Here is a 26890-nt window from a genome sequence, read left to right as displayed (position 1 = left end):
ATGGCTTCAAAGAAGTTAACAAAAGGATTGGTAAACTGGTGAATATGGTTATAATGTGTATGGGTTTTGTCTGGAATGTTACTGGTTTTGATCTGTGTTTTCCAGGTAGAGGGAAGCCCTTCCCTTTAAGTTAGTTGTGACTTAAAACAATTTTAAGCTACACCTGTGGGTAGAAATGAATCAGTTTTCTTTTCTCTCTGCCTGGTTCTGCCAGAAATTGGAGACTCTTGGGTTCTGAGCAGCCTTAGCAGGTGAATGGGAAAGACTCTTCTGTCGTGTGCAGGAATCTCAATATCTTGGCGACCTCTAGAACAGAGAACTCCGCTCAGATGGAGCCTGATAGCAGGTCTTTGGCGTGGCTTTCCTGGTCCTGAGAGGCCTTTTGGGAATTCAGTCTGACACTCCTTGGAGGAGCTGCTGTGGTCAATTGACCAGACTTGTTTTGCAAACAAATTAGTCTTGATTAGATTATGTTTGGTGGAGATGAGGGTAATTTTAAAGAGAGTAAAATTCTGTCTCAGTGAATGTTAAATTCTAGTTCTGTTAATTGAGGTCTGTATTTATGAAAGTTATTGTGCTAGCCATATTTTTGCGCTGATGTTCTGGTTGTGAAGAAAATTATCTAGTGAAATTGCCAGAGTGTAGCTACTTATGAAGTGTTAACACTGCAAGTTTGTTGCTAAAAGCATAGGTAGGACTTCCCTGGAGGTCCAGTGGCTAAGACTCTGCACCCCTAATGCAGGGGGCCCGGGTTCCATCCTTGGTCAAGGAACTAGATCTCATATGTGGAAACTGAGAATTCACGTATTGCAACTAAGACCTCACACAGCAACATAAATGTTAAAAAAATAAAAGCACAGGTACAATTGGGTGGTTGTTATTGTTTGGTCACCAAGTCGTGTCTGACTCTCTTGTATCCACTGTAGTCCACCAGGCTCCTGAGCGTGGGATTTCCCAGGCAAGAATACTAGAGTGGGTTGCCATTTCCTTCTCCAGGGGAATCTTCCTGACCCAGGGATTGAACCTACGTCTCCTGCACTGGTGGGCAAAGTCTTTACCACTGAGCCACCAGGGAAGCCCTGAAAATTGGATATAAGTGATAAAATATATAGCCTATGACGTATGGCCCATTAACATACCTCTGAGCCTGTTCATGAGATTGGATTCTTTTCCTCTAATGTGAAAACCAGTGGTGACCTGTCTGTATTTGTGGTGTTTGGTTGCAGTGCCCTCTACATATCTGACCCCAGGGATTTTGCCAAAGAGGGGCAGACCAAGATTGTAAGGGTTGTGCAGGGTATGTCAAGGTTGAGGTATGGTCAAGCCACTCCAGATGGCTGTTCTCTTGCTTTCTGTACATCCTCTGCTTGACCAGTGCGTGTTTTATCTAAACTTATCTGACTGACCTTCCCATTTACTTGTCCAGGGCCCCAGCTGGTGATTGTTCTTCTCAAAGGGGCATGCCTGTCTGCTGGTTTCCCTGGTAACTAATGAGCCCACCTACTGTCAATCCCCCTATAACTGGTACCCTCCCCTCCCTCCTCACCCCTAGGAGGGAAGGCTGCGCCGGCTCTACCCACTGTGCATGGCACATAGTGGGGTATCGCTCCAGTACCTTACTGCGGATGTGCAAGCTCTCCCATCCGTTAAACCATCAACGGTCTCTGTTAACCCTGGGCTCTTTCTTCAGTCTTGAAGCTGGGCAAGCACAAGCCTGGTAGGCCTGTGGGGTGCAGCCTGACACTCCCTCAGAGGATTTGGTAGGACTGTGTAGGTACTAGATAGGATTTGATAGGCACCTTAAAGTGCCCAGCACAGAAAGGATTCTCATACACAAACGAAGAAACCAAAGAGGCACGTGGCTCAGTTCTCCACTGAGACAGCTGATCCGGGTGCCTGGCCCACCTGGGCTCCATCTGTCTGCAGCCCGGGCAGTTGGCAGGGCCGGACCACACCCCAGGGTCAGCTTTTAGGAAGCAGATTCTGCTCGGCTGGGCTTCACCGCAACTCCCTTCAGGATTTGACTTTGATCCAAGAGTTTGTGTACCTGAAAGGGCAGCTCCAGAGGCCACTGGGGCACTGGGTGCAGAAAGTGGAGCAGCCTGCTTTTCTGTCTGGGCTTTCCTTTTATCAGCAGAGATATCAGTGACGCTTTCAGAAATATACAAAACGGCCTCACTTTGTGTTGCAGGTGCCATTTGGCCAAAACGCCTTTCTCCTAGAACTCGTTTAGCAACATCTCCTGCAGGAGTAGTGCAGCTAGGGTTGGGAAACAGAGATGCTCCTTCAGCCAGTTCAGCTGGGACGGGCCCCCTGTCTCTGTGCTCCCCTGAGTCCCTAAGATCCGCAGGGCAGAGGAGCCTCCTGTTGGCCCTTCCCGAGCTTTCCCTGCTCCTGATTCTTGTGGAAGTTCTTTCAGCGGCTGGTAGCTGTCAGGCTCACTGCCAGGGAAGAGCACTACCCACATGCCAGCTGCCTCTGGCAGGCCTCCGAGGCCTGGAACCAAGCCATGTGGCAGAATTGCTCCTCCAGGGCTGTGCCCAGGCCACTTGCTTTAGTCACTGGGGCCCTGACCTCCAGGGAGGGCTCCATACCTGGGAAACCCTCTGGAGTCTGCAAGGAGCGCTGCTTGGGTGCTGTGAGAAGAAATAACATAATAGTTCCTGGTGGTTCAGTGCTTACCCTGTGCTGGCTTCTGTGTTGAGCACTTTGTATTTATTCTCTTAATCACTAAAGCAATTTGAGTCGTAAGGCTTACATGAGCTTATCAAGTCCACCTCACTCAGATCATGGAGAAATGACTCTGGCAGGGGGGAGAGTAATATTAATAACATACAGTCCCAGCCTTTAGGGAGTCACTGTCTGATCTTAATCCTCCAATTTTGGAAATTGCTTTGTGTCTTTATCTTCTAGAGTTTGAATCCTTCCTCTGACACTCATTAGCTGTGTCACCTCTGAGAAGTGGCTTACCCTCTCTGTGTCTTGGTTTCTTCCTCAGTAACTAGAGATGATCATAATAGAACTTGCCTCTTATGGTTGGTGTGAAGATTAAATGAGACAGTCATGGGAAGCACTGGGAACAGGGACTAGTTCACAGCACTTAATAATTGTTAACCATGTGTGGAAAGGCTTGGAGGCAAGGAGAGTCTGAAATTTTAGGCCAAATAGTGGATGCCTTTGTGTATGTGAATATTTCTCAAAACAAAGGGGGCATAATTAAGGACCAAGAGAAGGTGCAGAAGTATTTCTGAATGAGAAGTCAAGTTTAGATGAATGGCTGGTCTACCTTGCCTACCAAAGAGCTGGGGCTTCCCTGGTGGCTCAGACAGTAAAGAGTCTGCCCACAATGCAGAATGCAGACTCCCCACAATGCAGTCTGCCCACGGGTTCGATCTCTGGGTCTGGAAGATCCTTGGAGAAGGGAATGGCTACCCACTCCAGTATTCTTGGCTGGAAAATTCCATGGACAGAGGAGCCTGGCTGAACATGCTGCTGCTGCTAAGTCACTTCAGTCGTGTCCGACTCTGTGCGACCCCATAGATGGCAGCCCATCAGGCTCCACCGTCCCTGGGATTCTCCAGGCAAGAACACTGGAGTGGGTTGCCATTTCCTTCTCCAGTGCATGAAAGTGAAAAGTGAAAGTGAAGTTGCTCAGTCGTGTCCGACTCTTAGTGACCCCATGGACAGCGGCCTACCAGGCTTCTCCGTCCATGGGATTTTCCAGGCAAGAGTACTGGATTGGGGTGCCATTGCCTTCTCCTAGGGCCGAACATGACTGAGTGACTAATACTTTCACCAAAGAGCTGAGTTACATGTGGAAGCTTTGTAAATAGCACCCCCACTTCTCCTGGGGCTATCTCAGTAAGAGGCAGCAGTCTAATCAGTCAGGACTTGGGGGGACTTCATAAAACTCATGTTCTATTGAACCTGGTGGAAACTTAGAGCTCCTCTAGTCTAAATTCCCTAGTTCATCGAAGAGGGACTCTGAGTTTAGTGATTGAACCTTATGTCTCCCTGATAACAGCTCAGAGAAATGGAGAGTTCCCTGATATGAAAGTCCAGTCAGAAAAGCTGGACTAATATCTGCTTTCTCCTTGCAGGGTTGTTAGGATCATTGAGATGTATGGTTTTGAAGTATGTTAAATCCATTACCATTGTAATGTTGTTACTTCCATGCCCACTTGGTGTTACCAGTTGGTCCCATTTCTCTGGAACCAATAGTATATATGTATATATAAATGGAGAAAGAGGCAGAGGCAGAGAGGGGGGGAGGGAGAGGGCTCATGCATTTGTAGAGTCAGCAAGATTGAAATTTGTGGGGCAGATGTATGGACAGGCCACTCAAGATGGCTGTTCCCTTGCTCTCTGCACATCCCTTGCCTATTTCACCTGTATCCCAGTCATCTGACTAACCTTCCTAGGTGCTTGCCCCAGGCCCCAGGTGTTGCTTGTTCTTTTGAAAGGGGCAGTGAGGGACACGCTCCTTTCGGTGGTAACAAATGAGACCACCTGACGTCAATTCCTCTATAACTAATAACCTCCCCTTGGCCCTGGAAGCAAAGACTGCTGGCGCCCCCTCCCCACTGTCTGCCGCATGCAGTGGGGTATTGCTTTAGAACCTGGCTTCAGACATGTGAGCTCCCCTATCCATTAAACTGCTGATGATGTCTCTGTTGCTGACTCCAGGCTCTTTCCTGGTCTTGAAGCTGGTCTAACACAGGCCTCATAGGCCTGTGGGGTGCAGCCCAACTGCAGGCTGGAAATTCAGGTAAGGGTTGACATTGTAGTCTTGAGACTGAAACCTCAAGGGCAGATCATCGGGCTGATGACTTGGGTGGGGTTTCTGATACAGTCTTGAGGCAAAACTCGTGCTTCTCCAGGAAAAGAGGGAAAACCAGTTTTTTCTCTTGAGGCTTTCAGCTATAGGCCCACCCACCTTACAGACAGTGATCGGCTTTACTAGAAAACAATTGAAATTACTTGAAAACAATTTTATAGACTGTTAATCACATCTATAAAATACCTTCACAGCAGCATCTAGACCACCCCACTCCAGTACTCTTGCCTGGTAGGCTGCAGTCCGTGGGGTCGCTAAGAGTCGGACACGACTGAACGACTTCATTTTCACTTTTCAGTTTCATGCACTGGAGAAGGAAATGGCAACTCACTCCAGTGTTCTTGCCTGGAGAGTCCCAGGGTTGGGGGAGCCTGGTGGGCTGCCATCTATGGGGCTGCACAGAGTCGGACACGACTGAAGTGACTTAGCATCAGCAGCTGGTCCTTTCGGCCTGGATGGACCAGTACAGACTTAGGAGTCATGGTGTCGCTCTCACCTCTTCAGTAAGAGTTCAGCACGCCATTTGGTAGTTGAACAGCAAAGGAAATTTTCCGTGCCAGAGGGTGTGGTGGCTTGGTAAAGAGTGGTTGCTCAGTTCTTCGGAAACCTTATTGGGAGGTTGGCATGAGAGTTAATTACTGCAGTGTTGACCTTCACAGATCTGAGAGAGAAGTAATTGTAGTTAATAAAAAAAAAAACCAAACCAGGAAATGTTTCAAAGAATGCCTCTGAGTCCAGAGTGGTCCAGAGTGTATTCTGCATTTGAGTCAATTGTTATATTCTAGGTTGAAAGTTTTTAATTCTTTACCATAGGAAGAAACAGATATCTTCATAACATTAGAGGTGGAAACGGGAGAGGTAGGAGTGTGAAGAAGGGGAAAGAGTTTCCGGTAATTTAATCTACTGATTAGTGCCTGCGGCTGAGACCTTTTTTAAAAAAAGAAAGATATGGAATTGAATAATTGAATAAGTGTGTGACTGTGGTTGTTGATAAGACTGGAATTTATGTACTTTCTTTTTTGGCTGACATGTTTATGTGTGAAAATAAGCTTTCAATAAAATGTAATGTGGACACATCTTGATTAAAAAATCAGAGCCTCCTTCTTGGAAGGGGTTGGACTAGGTTTCTCCAGAAAGCAAGGAGCTAATGCCAACTTCTTAATCTTTCCTTATTAGCCAGAGAGGTAGGAGGGTAGGGCCAGACTAGTCCTGATCTTCCTGGCTCCCTGACCCTGGGCAAGTTACCCAACATTCTGGGCTTGCTTTGCTCATCTGCAGATTGGGGATATGAAGAGTGCCTACTTTTTAGGCTTGATACAAGGGTTAAAGTTAAATGATGTATGTGAAGGATTTAATACAGACCTGGCTGGGAGGGAGGGTCTCACTGTTAGCATCAATATTATGCGCAGGTACCAGGTGTGGCAGGAAATTCCGCATGGATAGCCCCACCAGTGGCATCTGCTAGGACTCAGCGCCTCTGCTCTGTTCTCAAGACAGCTGAATCATGTGTTCAGGAGTATGTCTTGGAAGATTTGTTGAGCAAATCTTGTTTTTTTGCGTTGGATAATGAATTTCTGACGTTATGAAGTCAGTTTCTAATATCCTCCTTCCTAAGTGACTTGAATCAGCCAAATGATGCTTTTCCTGGCATCCAGGGCTTCACGGTGTGGCCATAACCTTCCCACACAGCCTGGTTGCCTTGATTCCCTCACACATCCTGTGGTTCCAGCCCACTGGGCTGTGCAGTGTGCCCAGACAGTACTTGTTCTCCATCCATGGCTGACCTACCAGGCTGTTGCCCTCATCTGAGTGATTTTCTTCCCAGCTCCCCGTTTCCAGTTTCTTCCAACCCCTACTCAGCCTCTGCTCCCCAGCGTGAAGTTACCTCCACTTTTCTGAATCTGCATCTTCATCTATACCCCTCTTTCTGAAAGAAGCTTTCTTTCTGTATCAGACACCTGTAGCCATATCTACCTCCCCAAGGTCGGGACCCCAAGGTCTTGGGGATCTTTGTATCTCTCACAGCGACCTGCTCAGTGCTTAGCAGCTGATATTTCAGAAATATTTGTTGGATGGAGGAATCAGGAAGTTGATTAATGCCATGGAAGAACTCACTTAGTAGATCATTTCCGTGGGCTGAGCTACGAGGTCCCTGACCTGGCCAGTCATCATTCCCGTTATTACCTCTCTTATGGGAGGAAACTCCAAGATAAACATAAAACATGATGGAACTTTTTATACTGGGTGAAAACATGCGGGAAGATTTGTTTGGTTCCTCTGTTCAATAACCCATAAACTACACTGATGGAATGTTTTAAGACCAGGAACTATCTTATACTCTTTTTTTCTCTAGTTATTAGCAATATCCTTGTTAGGCCTTATGCTCATTTGTATCCCACTCTTTGGGACCCCATGGACTGTAGCCCGCCAGTCTCCTCCGTCCATGAATTTTCTAAGCAAGAATAGAAAATGGAAATAGAAATGAAATGGGTTGCCATTTCCGCCTTCAGGGGAATCTTCCTGGCCCAGGGATGGAACCCCTCCTGTGTCTCCTGCATGGGCTGGCAGATTCTTTACCACTGGGCCACCTGGGAAGCCCTCCATTCGCATATAGTAGGTGCTTAATGAATGTTTGAGAATGAACGAACAGGTGACCTTTATCACACTCTTCAGCTGCTGACTCTGGAACAATCCTCACTGGGGGTAGAGAGTCATTAGTACCAGGCTTGGCATCAAGACAGCCTTGCAACATGTCTTCCCACACCAATCCCCAGGTTGGTAACCAGACTTGGGACTCAATTCAAGTGAGTAAATGCTGGCTCTTTTCGAAGCTTCCCTGGAGCCCCTGTCTTAGCTCCTTGTCTGGGATCTTAGAGATTTAGAGGAGGCTGGAATTTTGCTTCAAGACCATCCTTCAGTGTTGCCAGTCCTAAGGCTTCTGCTCAGTTTCTATGGGTTATTTGCTGCCTTCTTGCTTTTCCTATTGCCTGGGACCTCATGTTGCCCATCTCTCTCTTGAAGGCCTGCCATGACTTCAGGGTCCAAATTCACTCCTTCCCAACTCAGGTCTCCACTCCATTCTCCCACCTCCCCTAGCTGAAGCCCAGGATATGGCAGCCAGCCAGCATAGTGGTGAGCTGCAGTGAGATTAATGGTAACCCTTTCATGCTTGTCAAAGGCAGAAATTCCTAACCTTTGTCTAGGTTCCTAACTCATCTGAGAATCTGATCAGAACAATAAACTCTGTCTCCAGAAGAACTCTCAGATGTAATATTTTGTGCCTTGGAGCAGACAGTCTTGGACACTTAGGGTATCCCGAAACCTGACCTTGGACTTTTCCTATGGCCACTGCCCAGGATCCCAAGCCCACTACACACATCGCGCCTGAGCCTCTTCTTAAGTCAGTATTACTGACAGCTTCCAGTGCCGCATCGGTGGTGGCAAACACACACTCCGGTTTTGAAGCTAGGAGATGTAGGTGCAGATTCTGTTTCCTTGTTAGCTGTGGCTTGAACAGCTTAACCAGCTTTTCTTGATTCCTGTTGAGAATGTTTACCTGCAGGGTTAGAGTGAGGATTTAGAGACACCGCAGTAGAATGCACAGCCTGGCACCTGTAGATCCTTCTTTAGAGGGGGCAGCTGCAGTTGTGGAGAGAAGCCATTTCGTCCATTTCCAATTTCAACATCCTTTGCAGGGCTCCTCTTTGTCTGTCACACTTTCTGGTACTGTAACCAGAGAGAAAGCTTGAGAGGCTTCTGTGAGATTAGGGGAAGAGTGAGTGGGCTCAATAAGGAAGTGTGGGAGGGAAAATCAGGACTGCTTCTAGGTGACATCAGAATCCAGTGAGGGGCTCTGCACAGAAAGTCATAGTCAGGATAGATCCAGGCATGAGCCGATGAGTAGAGTCCCGCTGAACTTTGAAACGGGAAGCCAGCAGGGCGATGGGAGCCCACTCAAGTGGAAAAGTTAATGCTTAGCAGAGTGAGGGTGCTGACTCATAGCTTTGCTATGCTGAGGTCGTGGAAGAATGAGGTAGCCAGTCCCAGAGCTGGCCGTGTGCTGGGAGCCTTAGCAATGTGACATTTGGCCGAACAAAAGCCACTACCTCCTCCATTCCACTACAGTAGAGGGGAAGCTGAGGAGTGGTTCAAAGCATGGCCACTGACGTGGGACTGCCTGCATCCATAATCTAGCCTTGACCCACTTAATAGCAATGTAACTTGGAATTCCTTACTTGACTTCTCAGTTTCCTTAGCTGTGAAAGGGGGATGGAAATAATTGTACGAGGGGTTTTCAGGAAATTGGGTCATGTGAGATGATAGAAAAAATATACATCACCCTGACCCACTGCTCATTGTTCTTGGCACAGAGCTCCTAAAACCCTTGTAAATTCCTAAGGGATAAGAGAGGGCACTAGAAGCCTCTTTTGTCCTAATGAAGCCAGTCTGGGTGGACTCGTGGATGGGGGCTGGTCGCCGGAAAGACCAAGCCGTGATTAGAAGTTTGGAATGTTCAGCCCCTCCCCCACTTCTCTAAAGTGGGGAGAAGGGCTAGAAATGGAGTTAATAATTGATCAAGCCTGTGTGCTGAAGCCTCCGTTAAGCATCCCAGAAGTATGGGGTTCAGAGACCTTGCAGGGGGGTGAGCACATCCATGTACCCATAGGGCAGTGCACCCCAGCTCCATGGTAACAGAAGCCCCTGTGCTTGGGACCCTCTCAGACCTCACACTGCACATCTCTTCAGCTGGCTGTTCCTCTGTATCGTTGAGCAGATCCTAGAGTAAGCGGGTGAGAAACTGTTCTCCTGAGTTCTGTGAGCTGCTCAAGTAAATTAATTGAACCCAACGATGGGGTCATGGGAACCTCAGATTTGTCTCCAGTTGGTTAGAAGCACAGATGACAGTCTGGACTGAAGTGGACTGAGCTCTTAACCTGTGGATCTGATGCTAAAGTGTCAGGACTGGGTCGAATTGTGGAACACCCAGCTGCTGTTGCAGAAAATTGCTTGGTGGGGGAGCATGCCCTGCCCCAGTGCAGCAACATTCTGCTGTCAGAATGTTGTGAGTGTTCTGTGTGATAGTAAAGGAGACACACAGGAAGAAAAACTGGTTTTTTCCCCCCTGAAAACAGATGAGCTAAGGCTTACAAAACCTTTTGTACTGAAACATTAGCTTTTGTTTTCTTGCGTATTTGGGGATTTAGGGATTCAATAGAAGCCCCTGCTCTTTGGACTTTGCTCCAAGGAAACTTTAAGCAGGAGCTGGATTGACATTTGCTCATCTGGGTACGTATACTGTCCAGTCTCAGACACACAGAAAAAGAAGACCTTGTGTCTTCAGGAATAAAATGATCCAGGAATAAGGAAAATCCCCAATTCTCTGCTGGTCCTAGAAAGCATTCATCTACTAATTATTACCTTGTATTAGGTCTGAGGGGGGGGGAGGTTCCTGTTGTTCTGTCGCTAAGTCATGTCCAACTCTTTGCAACCCCATGGACCGCAGCATGAGGATCCTCTGTCCTCCACTATCTACTGGAGGTTGCTCAGATTCATGTCAGTGAGCAAGTCTGGCTTAATCTTTAAGCTGTGTTAGGGTCTTATCACTTGCAAAGGCAGCATGGGCTTCAGAGCTGAAATTCCAGGTTTATATCAGGCACCACTCCTGCATATGAGGTCAGACATGTTTCTCAACTCCTTGGAGTCTCAGTATCCTCATTTATCAAATGGGATACCTGTGGGTCAAAGGTTAATTTTGTTGACTTTCCGCAACAAGCTGGGGAGACACACATGCGCTGGGTAACTTTGGTCTGCAGGATTTGGTGAGAGAGAAGCAGAGGCTTATGGCATTTCTGTGATTTTGAGTTTCCCATCTCTTGGCTCTTTAGGGATGGGAAAAAAATTTTTTAGGCCAAAAATGCTGTTCAGTTTGGCAAACTGATTGAGGTAGTCCCCACCCTAGTCAGATGAAGGTGAGATGTAGGCATTTTACCTTCCCTCAGGGAAGGTTCTTTGAATGAATGAGTGAATGAATGATACTGGTTCTGTCGTTGTTTCAAACTCTTGTCCTTAGGGATGATGACGCCATACAACCATCTCATCCTTGTCTTCCCCTTCACCTGCCCTCAGTCTTTCCTAGCATCAGGGTCTTTTCCAATGAGCTGGCTCTTTGCATCAGGTGGCCAAACTGTTGGATCTTCAGATACTTCTAATTGATTGCTCTTATTTTTTATTTGCAGATGAGAAAAAGAAAACAAAGAAAGTTGATAATGAACTCAACCCTGTCTGGAATGAGGTAACTTCATTATTTTACGATTTTGTTTCACTGGATAAGCTATGTCTGATTGCTCATCTTTGGTCAGAGGTTAACCCTTCCATTTGGAAGGAGAATCTCTGCCATTTCGCCCTCACCCCGTCCATCTCCCTTTGTGGCCCAAAGACAGCAGAGCAGTTCAAGGAGACATAGCAGTGACATCTGTACAGTGGTGGTGTGGCAAGTGGAGCCTGGATAGGGTGAGGAGGGTGGGGTTCTAGCCTGCTGCAGCCATGAGCTTGCTGTGCGACCTTTTCTGGTTATGCTTAGAGCAAGGGGTGGAATTAGATCCTCTCCAGAGCCCCAGAAGGGAAGCTCTGTAATTAAAACCATATCTGCATGTGATTGAGTGTAATCCATGATACTCTGAGTGTCTGAGAGAGTAATGTATTTTTTTTTATGTTGATAAGAGTAATACATACTTAATGTAGAAATTTTTAAAACTTCAGCTTTAAAAAATTACTTTTGATCCTACTATCCAGAAGTGACTGTTGTTAACATCTCGGAGGTACCAATAAATGTTTATTGAGTGAATATATTATGATGTTTTAAAATCAGCAAATAAGTATATAGTGAATACAGTTTCCTATCTTTTTCTTACTATTATATCCTGAGCATATACCTTTCTCATTCCATTTGAAAATCTTTTAATTACTTGTGTAATATTGTATTGCAGTAACGTAATTTATATACCTCCTCCCCCTGTTGACTTTATTTTATAAATGGTTCAGTGTTTAATATATTTATAGATATGTGAAGTTTTAAATTCTTTCCATTGAGTAGGATTTTCCTATGCTGACTAATTTTTGAAAAGCCTATCATCAACCCCACTGTTTTTCCAAAAGCTAGGTCAAACCTTTCTGGAAAAGTACAGTGGTAAATATCTTTGTTATTTTGCTAAGTTACCAGGCTGTGAAGACTTCCGCTTCACCAACTGCAAACCTCTTCCCCTGTTCCCCTCCTAACTAGTTTCAGTATCCCTATGAGATAAAGATTACTCATTCTCATTGGATGAGGCCAAGACTAAAAGTTTCCTGGTGCCTTCCTGAAAAGCCCAGCTGGTCTCATATAGGTTGAGAGGAAATTCCACTTCTGTAGTTTCACTGGAACCCAGAACACAGCCAGCTAGACTACCAGCTCCCTGAAAGCAGAGGCCTGTCTGGTTGATCCCTGTGAACACTATGGGATCCTAGCACCTCACACACAGCTCCAAGACTAAAAAAGTACATACATGTATGCATTTAGTTGTATCCAACTCTTTGCAATCCCATGGACTAGATAGAGCCCACCAGGCTCCTCTATCCTTGGAATTCTCCAGGCAAGAATACCGGATTGGGTTGCCATTCCCTTCTTCAGGGAACCTTCTTGATCCAGGGATCAAAGTTGGGTCTCCTGCATTGCAGGCAGGTCCTTTACCATCTGAGCCACCAGGGAAGTCCAATAATGTAATTTTTTTTTTTAGTGGTAGCATACCACTTAAGTTTGTGCTCAATCCACATGGCCAGTGGCAGAGAGGAGTGTGGTCACATGAGTGGGGTTGTTCTCCACAGGGCATCATCCGTCTCACACTATTTTGTTTCTGACACATTTTTTCTTATAATGCATATATGTTTATCAAGGAAATTTCCCAATTGAAATTTTATAACTGAAACCAAACCTAAATGAAATGCCAATCCCAAACCCATTGCGGTTGGTGGGCATCTTCTAATATGACCTGTGAGATGCCTCCTCCATCCATATCAAACCATAATCGGGAACTGCTTTACTGAATTCATTTATTACATACTTAAAGGCATCAGTGGTGCTAAGTTGACTTCTTTGTTTGTTTTAATATTTACCCTTAGAAAGTAGTTTACTGCTTTAAGATGAGAGACTTGCCTGACCACAGCACTGGCTGAGGTGGGGCTTAAAAATACGGGGCTGATGCAATTCAGAAAATGTTTTCTTAGATTTATTCATCTCTTTGTTCACTAGTAATATGATTAAGAAATGAAAGTAACTTAAAATTAACCCTTCAAGCATTTTTCATATACATATTTCATTCTATTCATGCGACAGTTGTGGTAGGCTTTAAGTCTAGATCTCTGCCCATGAGATGGATTTGGTCTTGTTCAAAGCCAAGAAGCCTAGAAAATGGGGAGCTAGGAGAAGCTACCAGGCCCTCTGAGGCTAAGCCTTCTGAGGCTGAGTCTGGTTTGCTTTCCCACAAGTCTCAGCAGCTTCCAGGTTCAGAATTTGATCACTTCTGTCTCACTGTAGAATTGAGTACTTGAAAAGATTGTCATTGGTGAAGATGAAACAGTGTTTATTAAAATAGTATTGGTGCATCTTATTATATTCCCAGATCCTTTTAACAGACTTTTTGTCTTCATAACCTTTCTGTGGACAGATTTTGGAGTTTGACTTGAGGGGTATACCGCTGGATTTTTCATCGTCCCTTGAGATTGTTGTGAAAGATTTTGAGACAATTGGACAAAATAAGTAAGTTGATTTTGATTGTTTTTGTCATTCTACATATTATTGTACTATTGTTTGTTTTTGTTGAAGGAAAACATCTTTAATAACATAATGTTTCCAATATCATTGTGCTTTAATTCTGTGCGCCGACCCCCTTCCCACTTATGAGCCAACATCAGACGTAGCTAATCAATCACTATGATTGCTGTATTCCTGCTGCTGCTAAGTCACTTCAGTCGTGTCCGACTCTGTGTGACTCCATAGACAGCAGCCCACCAGGCTCCCCCATCCCTGGGATTCTCCAGGCAAGAACACTGGAGTGGGTTGCCATTTCCTTCTCCAATGCATAAAAGTGAAAAGTGAAAATTGAAAGGGAAGTTGCTCAGTCGTGTTGGACCCTCAGCGACCCCATGGACTGCAGCCCACCAGGCTCCTCCTTCCATGGGATTTTCCAGGCTGTATTCCTAAGAGGTTGGAAACATGAAGCCACCACTAGTCTATCCAATTTGTATCCAACAGGTACTTACAGAGGAACCTGTTCACACTCCTGCAGTTTCTTTGTTAATTACATGTAGGCACTGATGGTTATCCAAACTGTAGCTTTACTGGACACAAATCATTTCTTCTTCTGTTTACGTGTGCCCCATGTACATCTCATTCAAGTTCTCTTTCCAGCACTGCTTCCATTTTAATGTCTCACAAATTGAAACCAGATTCCTTGTCTCACTGCCTCTACCAGTTTCAGACGGGAAGGAATCATGGTAGTGATCAGGAATGGTTCAGAGTGTCGTCTCCTGGGTAAGGGTGAGGTTCCCATGGGACAGAATGACTCCAGTAAATTCATTCCAGTCCTTGATCTAGACTTTGGCCTTAGACTCGGAATGCAGTCTTAGGTTATAAATTCAAATTAACTAAGCTCAGTAAGAATTGTTCAATTCTGAAACTATAATACTCGTTATTTTCCAATGGAAATTAATTGCCTGGTTGAGGAGGGCATTCCTGCTCTCTGATTAATAAATTTAAATTTTTAAAAAAATTTTATATTAGGGTGTAGTTGGTTTACAGTGTTAGAGTAGTATAGTTGACTTACAATGTTAGTTTCAAGTATACAACAAAATGATTAAGTTATACATATATCTATTTTTCAGACCCTTTTCCCATGTAGGTTATTACAGAGTATTGACAGAGTTCCCTGTGCTATACAGTAGGTCCTTGCTGAGCATCTGTTTTAAATATAGTAGTGTATATATGTTAATCCCAAACTCCTACTTTACCCCTCCCCATCTCCCACCTTTACTCTTTGGTAGCCATAAATTTTCTAAGTCTGTGAGTCTATTTCTGTTTTGTGAGGAAGTTCATTTGTATCATTTTGAAGATTCTACGTCTAAGTAATATCATACAATACTCTCTCTGATTTACTCAACTTGGTATGATAATCTGAAGGTCGATCCATGCTGCTGCAAATAGCATTATTTCCTTTTTAATGGCTAATATTCCACTGTATGCGTGTACCACATCTGCTGTGTTCATTTGTCCCTGTCAGTGGACGTTTGGGTTGATTCCATGTCTTAGCTGTTATACAGTGAACACTGCGGTGCGTGTATCTTTTCAAAGTGTGGTTTTCTCCAGATAGATGCCCCGGAGTAGGACTGCTGGGTCATATGATAGCCCTAATTTTGTTTTTTTAAGGAACCTCCATACTGTTCTCTGTTGTGGCTATACCAGTTTACATTCCCACCAACCATGGAGGAGGCTTCCTTTTTCTCCACACTCCCTCCAGCATTTGTTATTTGTAAACTTTTTGATGACGGCCATTCTGACTGGTGTGAAACGATATCTCATTGTAGTTTTGATTTGCGTTTGTCTAATAATGAGTGACATTGAGCATCTTTTCATATGCCTTCTGGCCATCTGTTTGTCTTCTTTGGAGAAATGTCTATTTTCCTTCATGTCATATCACATGGGAAACCAAGATACTCCATATTGTTGATTATAAGACATCATTGCCTGTAAGATGTACTGTTAGTAACAGGATTGGGGGAGAGGGTAAGAAGCCTGATATTAAATGCCCACATCAGTTGAAGAAGCATCCCAGTGTTTAGTAATGTGAATTTATTTTCAGATGTATGTCTTAGCCTCGTGTACATTTGGTATGATCAGAAGGCTGCAATGAGAGCAATAAATTGGAATAAATTAGTTGAGATAGGGTGACTATATACTCTGATTTACTTTGGATCGTCCTGGTTTATTATCCCAGCACAATGATTTATGATGTCCCTTTTGCTGTCAGCAGTGACTTGGGTTGCACAGAAAGATACATGGTCATCCTAGTCATCAGGGTCTTCTGCTTCCTGGCATCAGGCTGATAGCCTGGACAGTGCTTTGATAGATAGTACCTATGTCACTTTTCACAAAATCCTTTCTCCCGTGTAGCATTGCTGACCATTGCCTCTTGTGACCGACGCGTTTTTTTCCCCACCTTAAGCTACATAAATACATTTTGACAGGTTTTGACCCTACTCTCTTAGATCAAAAAACATTCTAGCTTTTTAAGGTTATGCTGTACATCTCAGCTTTGAAGCAAGTATGTGATTTTCTAGCCTCACCCCAACTCTCCAAGGACAGTTTTATTTCACTGATTTCAAAGTTCTAGGAAAGCAAGTAGTTGAGCCTCACTATAACCTTCTATCTATTACTACTAATGGTCCTTTCTCTTCTTTCTTCTCCTCTTTCTGCAAGTGGTACCACTGTTTATATTCTAGACCAGCCCTCTCCAATAGAAATATATGCAGGCTGCATGTGTAATTAAAAATTTTCTGGATTTCCCTGGTGTTTCAGTGGTTAAGAATCCACCTTCCATTGCTGGGAACATGGGTTTGTTCCCTGGTCGGGGAACTAAGATCCCACATGCGGCAGGGCAACTAAACTGTGCTGCAACTAAGACCCTACACAGCTAAAGAAATAAATATTAAAAAAAAATTTTTTTTCTAGTAGTCATGTTATAAAACAAAAAGAAACCGATGAGAATTTTAATGCTATATTTTAACTGAATATATCCAATATTATCATTTCTATATGTAATCTATGTTTTAAAAATCGAGACATTTCACATACATATTTCCTTATTAAGTCTTTGAAATCCAGTGTGTATTTCACACCAACAGCACATCTCTGTCCAGACTAGCCACATTTTAAGTGTTTCGTCACCACCTGTGGCTGGTGGCCGCCGGAGTGGTGGAGAGTGACCACTGGCCTCTAAACCTCAGTCAGGTCTGTCTGGATCTTCTGCCTTTTACCTCCCATCCAGTCTGTTTTGCCAGCTCTTGCTTTCCTTTCTTTCTGCTGTGCCGTGTGCTTCTTACTTTTGGTCACACCTACCAGCCTGGTTCAGGCCTCATTACTTTATGCTTCCTCTATTTTAACATGGCAGTGAAGCCTGGCAGGCTGGCCTGAGAACTCTCATCTGTTTGAAACAAAGTTGTTGGTTTCCTGAATGTTACATACTTGGGAGAGAGAGAGAGAGAGACAGAAAAAAAAAAAAAAAGACAAATATATGCTGCTGCTGCTGCTGCTAAGTGGCTTCAGTCGTGTCCAACTCTGTGGAGCCCCATAGATGGCAGCCCACCAGGCTCCCCCGTCCCTGGGATTCTCCAGGCAAGAACACTGGAGTGGGTTGCCATTTCCTTCTCCAATGCATGAAAGTGAAAGTGAAGTTGCTTAGTTGTGTCTGACTCGCAACGACCCCGTGGACTGCAGCCCACCAGGCTCCTCTGTCCATGGGATTTTCCAGGTAAGAGTACTGGAGTGGGGTGCCAGTGCCTTCTCCGGACAAACGTATGAAGAAATATATAATCGATCAGGTCCTCTGAAATGCTGTAATCTATGGAGAAAACTGTCATAGCCCAAGAATAAAACTAGAGTTAAAGGATAGTTACTGAGAGTGGGGGAAGTTTTATATGAGGTGGTAATAAGGTGGCACTTGAGCAGACACCCAAACAAAGTGAAAGAATGAGCCATGCAGCTTTCTGGGGGAAAGAATATTCCTGGCAGAGGGAAGAACAGGTGCAAAGGCCCTGAGGCAGAAGTGTCCTTGGGGTATTGGAGCAAGATCAGGAGGTCAGAGGGCTGGGACAGGGGAAGGAGATGAGATCAGCAAAGCCGCAACATACCTGGCTTTGTTGAGCCACAGGGCAAGCTTTGGATTTCATTGCTAGCAGGATGGAAATCCACTAAAAGGACTGAGTGGAATCTAACTTTCATTTTTAAAATATTGCTTAAGCTTTCTGTGGGGAGGTTGGATGTAGGAATCAGTTAGGAAGCAGGGAAAACAATACTGGGAGAACACTTATTTTATAGCTGTTGAAAACACAGGGGCCTCTTGGATGACAGCAGGGCAATGTTTTAGGTCTGTTTGTCCAAAATATTTGTGTATTTTGGCCTCGTGTTTTCAGCTAGGCTTTTCTACTAAAGATCTGGCTTTGGGACTGTGTTCACTGCTCTTCTTCACCTGGAAGCACTGGGTGGGGGCAAAGGATTATAGGAGTAAGACATGTCCTGCCTGTGGACTTTCCTGTTGCCAAGGAGACCGACTATGTAAACAGAGCTCTCTTTCAGAGTCTGCAGCCCCCGGGTCATGTAAGCAAACTGCACTGGAGCCTACACCCACAGGAACTGGACCGGGCAGTCTAAGCCCTCACAGCGCTGGCGCATCAGCAGTGTAGGGAGCTGATGGGGCTGTTCTGTGCTTCCCGCCCCAGGCGTAGGGAGCTGGTGGGGCTGTTCTGTGCAGACTCTCTCTGTTCTTCCTCATTTTACAGTCATCCAACCAGCCTTGTGAACCGAAAGAAGGTGAGGGAAGAGCCAGAGGAACCCTTGGTCACGTGATGAACATGAAATGGTATATTTAGCTGAAATGTCAGAGTGGAAGGCTTTTCCCAGCAACTGAAGAATGAGAGTTCCCTTTGCAGACAGGCAATGTGGCTGTCCGTTAATGAACCCTTCAAACACTTTATCCCACCAGTTCCTCACACACACACATGCAGTTTTTTTCTCAGAGAGGTTTAGGCATCTGCTCAGGTCACACAGCAGGTATGTGGCAGGTGTGTTCTTAACTTTTACAGCCAGACCTGTGCTCTTGACTTTTCCATTATACTGACAACCTCTGACCACCTAGAGGAGCCAAAATGTAGGTGGAATGATTATCTTTTACCTTTTCATAGCTGTACTATGAGGCTGGCAAAATCTCAGTTCCTTGAGCAGAGATTGAATCTGGGCCACTGGAGTGAATGCACTGAATTCTGACCACTACGGAACTCCCTAGCTTAAATTTTTCTAATCTTGCCAAAAAAAGAAACCCCCACTCATTATCAGAAGATTGGTACCTCCTTCCTAGGTAAGAGTTTAAGCAGTCATTTCATGCTGCTGAATAATAGATCACTTAAGCTCATTCCCTACAAGATGAGTTCAGAGAAGGTATCTCATCTCATGTGATCTTCACGATGACCTTAAGAAGTGGAGACGAGACCTGAGGCTCAGAAGGGTTGAGGCTGAGACCCTGATCCCTTGACATCCTGACCCTGCTGGCACTCCACTTGGGTTTCTAAAGAAAAATCGTCTTCAGGAGCCTGGAAATGTAGGAATGAAAGGTATTGACACGTTTTCAGATCAGTATGTGTGCTGCTCATGCCAAGATGATGTAGCAGGGACCAGGTTTGCCCTCTCAGCTGACACAATCAAAAAAGTAGATGAGATTACATGCTGCAGTGGCTTCAGATATTGGGCACTGGCAGCACAGGACAGTGATCCCCAGAAGGGGGGTGAATGAGCTGAGTTCCCTGAGTGACCTGGCTTCTGGCCTGGAGAGCATTTCCAGGCTGCAGTGCTAAATGGGCAGATCCTAGTTGTCTTCCAAATTGAGGAGGTGCAGGTGGGAGTCTAGAGTCATACACACAGCCATGTAACACACACACCCACCCACACACACCCCCCCCCACACACACCCACACCCTTCCTAAGGTTTACAAAGGGTTCCTCTAGACTCTTTAGATGAGTACTGGTCAGTGAGGCAACTACCCGAGGGCTGAGGACAGTTAATATTCCCACCATCCGGAGTGGGAAAACCTCCTAATTCATGAGCAGTAGGTAGTAGTCTGGGAGGAAATGGCAACCCACTCCAGTGTTTTTGCCTGGGAAATCCCATGGACAGAGGAGCCTGGCGGGCTACAGTCCTTAGGGTCTCAAAGAGTCAGACATGACTTAGCAACTAAACAACAACAAGGTACTCAGAAGGATTTTACCTCAGTATTGTGAAGAAAAAAAACAGAAAAATCATTATTAAACAAATGCACTATTAGGGTATTATCAGTGGGCATAGACAATGGAACAGGTATTATATTCTACAGGTTTGGGAAGGTAGCTTGAGCATGTAAAGTAGAGAAGTGCAAGATGTATTAAAATCCAAACTGAATGGGTAGAGATGCAAATTACAATGTCTGAGATAAAATGACCATAATTATCTAAGAGTCTGCGTTTCTAGTACTCTTTTTTTTCCCCTCCATATGTATGTACTTGTACATTCGAAACCGTCACATGTACCCCCACACAAATGCAGTGCAAAGTTGGCGACATCATCTGAAAGTAAATCATCTGTTTTGCTTATGTCTGAGAAGGATATAACAACTTCACAATATATCTAAGAGGAAATTTACCCAAGTTCTTGCATAAGAAGTGATGGAGACAAGTGGTCAGCTGTGTGATCATGAGATTAGTTTGGATGTTGGCTCTGCTACCTACTGGTTGGGTGGCCTTTGGCAAGAGTCTTAATCGTTATAATGGTTGCTGGATTACTTCCTCAATAAAGGGCAAATTTAATATAATTAAGAAAAACATAAATTTCATGATGAACAACATAATATCTAATATCTACTATGGGCTTACCATAGACCAGGAATTGTGTTAAAACTGCTCCACACATATTTGGTTTAAATCTTTATGATGACTTTCAGTCAGACAGGCTTATTGACATCTTAAAGTTGAGGAAAATATGGCTCAGAGAGGTTCACCAAGTTTCTTTAAGTCACCCAACTCTTTAATTGGAACCACATGGATTTAACTTGATAAATCCGGAATTTAACCTCAGACTTTCCAAGGTTTATTTCCTGTGTATGTGTGTTTGGGTGAGGGTCAGGGTGCCAGGATGTGAAAGTGAGTGAATATTATAAATAACAGACACTCACAGGGTGGTACTTAGGGCTATAGAATTAGAAAAAGGGTAAGCCTGGGCTATGAAATATACTAAGTCCCTAGGCAAGGGTATTTTTGTGTTTGTTTTCTGTTGTTTTTTCTTAGAGAAAAGAGAGAAATTACAGTTTGGAATGAAATTAATTTGATGGGACAGTGTGGTATTGCTTATGAGAAATTTTTGTTTTCTGATGTACGGAAGACCTTGTGTTCAAGCTTTCAGTACTTTTATCTCCCCTAATGGTGAGACTGGCTTCTGCTGTTGCCACGTATAAACCTGGCAGGGGGATTTATTGAGGCTGTCCCCGTGACCTTTCCATTTCCCCACTGTGGTTGTTGAGAAGGGTTTAAGTAGCTTCTAGAGTAGCTACTGAGGCTCTGTAAAAATCTAAACTGGAGGCAGATGTTACTTGAAACATAATTCCCAATTCTGATTCTTTTGACCTCTGTGTTTTCAATGAAGCAGCAGAGCTGTGCAAAGATCAAAGCTGGTTTGGGCTGGCTGGCTCTGGGTGCTGGAAAGGCTGAACCCACTGTTTGGGGAGACCAATTAAGCAGCTGCCGCAGCCCTACTGGCATCCGTTACCGTCTTGCAAGTAAATAAAGGTGGATCACAGCCCTGGAGAAAAACACCCAGAGAGACTGAAAGAGAAAGGCATTTCATAATGCCAAGAGCTGTAATTATCTCCTAATGGCACTTGGAAGACTATCTCTTAGGAGAAGAAGCTTTGTAACCTATAAATCATTTGCAAGATCATTGGACTGTCTTCAGTGATGTATCAATTTATTCATTCAACGAATGTTTGGTAATGCCTGCTGTGTCAGATACTGCTCTAGGTACTGGGGTTCTACATGCCTTTCATGGGGCTCACATCTGAGTGGAAGACACAGACAATAAAAAATAAATTCACATATAGTTTATCAGATGGTTGTAAGTATGATGAAGAAGAATGAAGCAGGGGAAACAGGGAGAAAAGATAGGGTAAAGTGTGTTTTTGTGTGTGTACATGTGCTGGTTTAGAAAGGCTTTTTATATAAGGATTGTTCTGGGGTCTGTTTTATAATGAAATGTCTTGTGAGACCTATGGCTTTAAAAATTCATTCTGATTCCATTATTTGGGTTTTATGAGAATTCAGCTACAGCTGAAATTTACTTCCTGTCTAACCCTGAAAATAAAAATTGTTTTCCGTGTAGATTCACGGTATATATAGCATTGAGGGTGGGGAGGGAGCTATTTGATGTATATAAGAGAAAGGATTAGTTTTAAGAGTTTTGCGCAGTGATTGTGTAGAAATGGCTATGGGCAGTTACAAAGGATTTTTATCTGTTCATTCATGCCTTCATGCCTGCCTGCCCGCCCACACTCCACGTAGAAAAACCTGCCTCCCTGTGCTTTATGCTGTGCATGAGTTCAGACAAGCTTTCCCTGTAAGCACTGATTTGGAGTTGTGTGATTTTTAAGATCCCTTTTTCTTTCTTTTTTTTTTTTTTAAGATCCCTTTTTCTAGAATAGTGTCTGAAGTAATAATGAAAAGCAATGTTAGCCACTTACTAGATCATCCCTTTAATCATTAATAACAGCACTGTTAGGTAGGAGCTGCCATCACCCCCACTTTGCAGATGAAAAAACTGAGGCTCAGAAAAGTTACACAGTCTGTAGTACGAGGATGAGTCTGAATCAGTCAGGTCTGCTTAAATCCAACTACTTAATCACTATGTTATGTTGCCCCCCTTTATAAGGTCCAAGTGCTTGACTGATGAATGATGAATGGATGGATAGATGAATGAATGAAAACTACAACCTTGGTTCTAATGGATGAGGGCGTTAGAGACAGAGCCTGGGAGTTCTGCTGAACTCCAGAACAGGCACGCACAGAGTCAGAACTTTGAGGATTGAATGAATAGCAGAACTGGTCAGGAACAAATAGCAAAATAGCCAGTTACATCATTTATTCAAAAAGTAACTCTTGGACATCTTCTACACGCCAGGAATTAGGCTAGTTAACCCACCCCTGGCCTCATAGCCTCTATGCCCTGGAGGGCTTTGGGGAGGAGAGCTGGGCTTCTACTCAGCTCCTTCCCCTGTTAAAGTGACACCATCTGTAGCAAGGGCTATGGTTCAGAGGGGCTGTCCCTGAATCCTGCAAATCCTACTGCAGCCTCCAGGCTAGGTCAGTGATTCGAGAATCTGGACACGGAGTTTGTGACACCCCAACTCAGGGGGCTGGTGCATGGCTAGGTTTGGGAACCATTGCATGGACTAGGAGCTTCTAGGTTTTCTGAAGCCCCTGCCTCCTTGTGCTGAGCAGGATGAAGGCCTCAAGGCCCTTAGACAGTCTCAGTGTGGAGTAAAGAGGGGAAGCCATGGGAGGGTGCAGGTAACTAGGCCTGCCGAGTAGGTGTTGATGGAGTTCTGCTTCCTACTTTATTCCGTTAAAGTATTGATTTCTATGTCCGTTTCTCAAATGTGAACCTGTATGGTCACACTGTGGGTTTTTAACAAAAACTGCACATGTTCCCCTTTCCCCAGATCTGGCTTTGCCAACTGCCTTCCTTGCCCCTCAGCCCTCCACCCACCCCTCCACCTACCCCTCCACCTATTCTAGACGATTGTTCCTCAAACTTCCTGGGTATGAGAATTAACAAAAGGAAAAGTGTGACTCAGGGTCCTGGGATTCTGGAACCGCCCTGCTGACTCTGCTGCAGGGCAGCCACACTCTGAGGAACAGTTTTATCGGCTAATCCAGAGGGAAAGGGTAGGCTGGCTGGGGGACTCAGAGGGTTCCCCACAAGTGAAGTGGATGGGAGACCAGCCAGGAGCCTGCCAGTGTTTCCTGTGATGGGACTGGCTGCCATGGCTGCCCATCTGGTAGAAAGCAAGGTGTGGGACTTGGCTGTCCCACCTTTTGGCTCAGGAACCAAGGGAAGAGCTTGACTGATACCGGCCAGGGCGGGGAGAAGTGTGTGGAAGGAAGCAGAGCCAGCTGAGCATCCCCACTGGCCTTCCCAGCCTGGCTCACACGACAAAGGCCAGCTGGCAGAGAGCCCAGTGCCTCAGAGGGTGGGCAGGTCATGGTCCTGCAGGAGACCAGGGGGCTATTCAGAAAAGTGTTTGTCCCTGGCCCAGCTGGGGCTTATCATTCCCCCTAGGAGGATGGAAAGTTGGAGTCCTGCAGCCCCAGGGAGCAGAAACAGTGTGTGATTTACTTTCCAGCCTCCAACTTATTTTTCCTTTCCTTCATGAGGGAATTTCCAGTAAACCCTCCTATGCTGTGGCCTGGTGCACAGAACAGCTTGCTAGATGTGAGCTCCCCTGATTAAGAACTCGGCCAGCAAAGCCCTTACTCACCGCAGTGGCATGCGGCTGTTAACATTTGCGTTCAGGCCAGTGGGGAGAATGTTTTCCATTTCTTTTTTAAACACACTAGACTCAGTTTTAACAAGAAAGAAAAAAAGTTCTTGACCAACACTTGCATGATTGAGTTGACTGGTTTAAACTCTTTATTTCCCCCAAACCTAACTTTCAAGTAGTCGCTTCTATGGCTTAGAATGAGTTTGATGTCACATAGAGAACCAACAACAAACTATATGAGCATTCGTGGGCTGAAAGGAATGGGAGCAGGACTGGTTCTTCATTTCAGAGTTCATCTGCTGTCTATTAACTCCACAGGGAAAGAGGAGCCTTGAGATTCTTTCACTATAAAGTTTCTTTTTGAGACGTGGTCCATCTGTTTCAGTGTTGGCTGGAGTCAATGGAGGAGACTCTTATTGTTCTTTGAAAACACAGGACAAAGTTTCCTTATTACTGTCACACCATAACATTTTAGCATATTTATAGCATTAGTAATATGAAGGAAAAAGGGTTTGGGGTTTAGTGTCACCTCCTTTAAAGGAAATTGGCTTGTGGTCTGACTGAACTGTTCTTACTCCCTGTGTAGGAGGCCAAGTCATCGTTTCCCAGTCTCTCACTGTATTTTGTATCCAGGCAACATCACAGGAAACAGGCCAGGCCAGCCTTGCCTTCAGAGTCCCTTAGAGTTCAGACTCACTACAGGGGATGTGTTCTTCAACTTACAGTGAAATCTCTTAGAAGTTGTAATTCTTCAGCTCACTGTACTGTGAAAAATATTTGGGGGATTAAAATCTTTCTAGGCTTTCATCTAAACATACACCATCTTTATTGCATAAAAAGAAATGAAAGATTTCTTTCACATCTCCTTCCCCCAGACCCCCAAATTTTATGATGAAAGAATTATAAAATTATAAGATTATAATTATAACATTATAATTATTATAAAAATTTTATGATGAAAAAGCAAATCTTAAGAAAGGAGACTAAAGATTCCTGGAGGAAAGAATTGTGGTCAGACTTTGTGATTTGCTGAATTTTCATTCCATTCCTGGTCTGTTATATGTTCCATCCTTTATACCCTCTCATGGGGAAGGAAAAGGACCAGATATTGGATGAGTCAGAATGGAGGCTGCAAAACCTTTCAGGGCCATAAAGGGCCAGCAGATGGCTTTGTGTTTTAGGCAAGCCTGCTCTCCCCAGTTAACCACAATCCCATCACTCCTTACTGTCTTATCTAACACTGTATTCCACATTTCTGTTACTGGCCTCACCTTTCCTCCTGACACTCTGTGGGAATCTACATGTGACTCCTGATATTATAGGCCAATGCCTGTGGAGGCAGAAAGCTTGCCTCCTATTCTGGATTGTTCATTATGGAGATATTCTAGGTATTTTGCACCCCCCACAAATCAACAAACAAAGGCTTTAAGAGAAATGTATAACATGAGATAGTTTTCTGAATACACATACATAGGAACATTGATGGGGCTTCCCTGGTGGCTCAGACAGTAAAGAATCTGCCTGCAATGTGGGAGATCCGGGTTGGGAAAATCCCCTGGAGGAGGGAATGGCAACACACTCCAGTGTTCTTGCCTGGGAAATCCCATGGACAGAGGAGCCTGGTAGCTATAGTCCATGGAGTTGCAGAGAGTTGGACAGGACTGAGCAACTAACACTTTTCACTTTCACTTTAGGGGCATTGATGTGTAAGCCAGTAGCAGACTTCCAGAGCTAAAAAGGGTCTGAGGAATTATTTCAAACTACTGATTTGCAGATAATGAAGAGGGCTCAGATTTGGGTGACTTAGCCAAGATCTCAAAGGAAGTTGTGACACTGAGGTAGGTCTAGAACAGGATTTGTTCAATCCAATGGTTCTCAACCTGTGATGTTTTCACCTATCGGGGGACAACTGACAATGTTATAGAGATGCTGTAGTAGGTAGAGGCCAGGGGTGCTGAATACCTGACAAGGTACAGGACAGTTCTCTAAAACAAAGAATTATCCAGTTCAAGTTGTTAGCAATATTCAGTTCAGTCACTCAGTCGTGTCCGACTTTGTGACCCCATGAACTGCAGCACGGCAGGCTTCCCTGTCCATCACCATCTCCTGGAGTCCACCCAAACCCATATCCATTGAGACGGTGATGCCATCCAACCATCTCATCCTCTGTCGTCCCCTTCTCCTCCTGCCCTCAATCTTTCCCGGCATCAGGGTCTTTTCCAATGAGTCAGCTCGTCACATCAGGTGGCCAAAGTATTACAGTTTCAGCTTAAACATCAGTCCTTCCAAATTAACACCCAGGACTGATGTCCTTTAGGATGGACTGGTTGGATCTCGTTGCAGTCCAAGGGACTCTCAAGAGTCTTCTCCAACACCACAGTTCAAAAGCATCAATTCTTCTGTGCTCAGCTTTCTTTATAGTCCAACTCTCACATCCATACATCACTACTAGAAAAACCATAGCCTCGATTAGATGGACCTTTGTTGACAAAGTAATGTCTCTGCTTTTTAATATGCTATCTAGGTTGGTCATAACTTTCCTTCCAAGGAATAACCGTCTTTTAATTTCATGGCTGCAATTACCATCTGCAGTGATTTTGGAGCCCCCCAAAATAAAGTCTGACACTGTTTCCAGTGTTTCCCCATCTATTTCCCATGAAGTGATGGGACCAGATACCATGATCTTAGTTTCCT

At 44.6% G+C, this 26890-nt stretch overlaps 1 protein-coding gene across 7 annotated transcripts in view; it reads left to right on the top strand.

Moving 5' to 3' along the window:
* Positions 1 to 26890, top strand: part of MYOF (myoferlin) — a 177935-nt gene that overhangs the window by 18584 nt on the left and 132461 nt on the right. For all 7 annotated transcript variants that reach the window (XM_060405019.1, XM_004020039.5, XM_012102565.4 and 4 more), the window contains 2 exons: positions 11074 to 11129; positions 13537 to 13628. In XM_060405019.1, coding sequence (XP_060261002.1) covers positions 11074 to 11129; positions 13537 to 13628 — 148 coding nt within the window. The remainder of the gene's footprint in view (positions 1 to 11073; positions 11130 to 13536; positions 13629 to 26890) is intronic.

This window comes from Ovis aries, chromosome 22 (genome assembly GCF_016772045.2).
Source record: "Ovis aries strain OAR_USU_Benz2616 breed Rambouillet chromosome 22, ARS-UI_Ramb_v3.0, whole genome shotgun sequence".
Taxonomy (NCBI): domain Eukaryota; kingdom Metazoa; phylum Chordata; class Mammalia; order Artiodactyla; family Bovidae; genus Ovis; species Ovis aries.
Note: the sequence above shows the minus strand (reverse complement) of the source record. Positions and strands in the feature narration are given on the sequence as shown.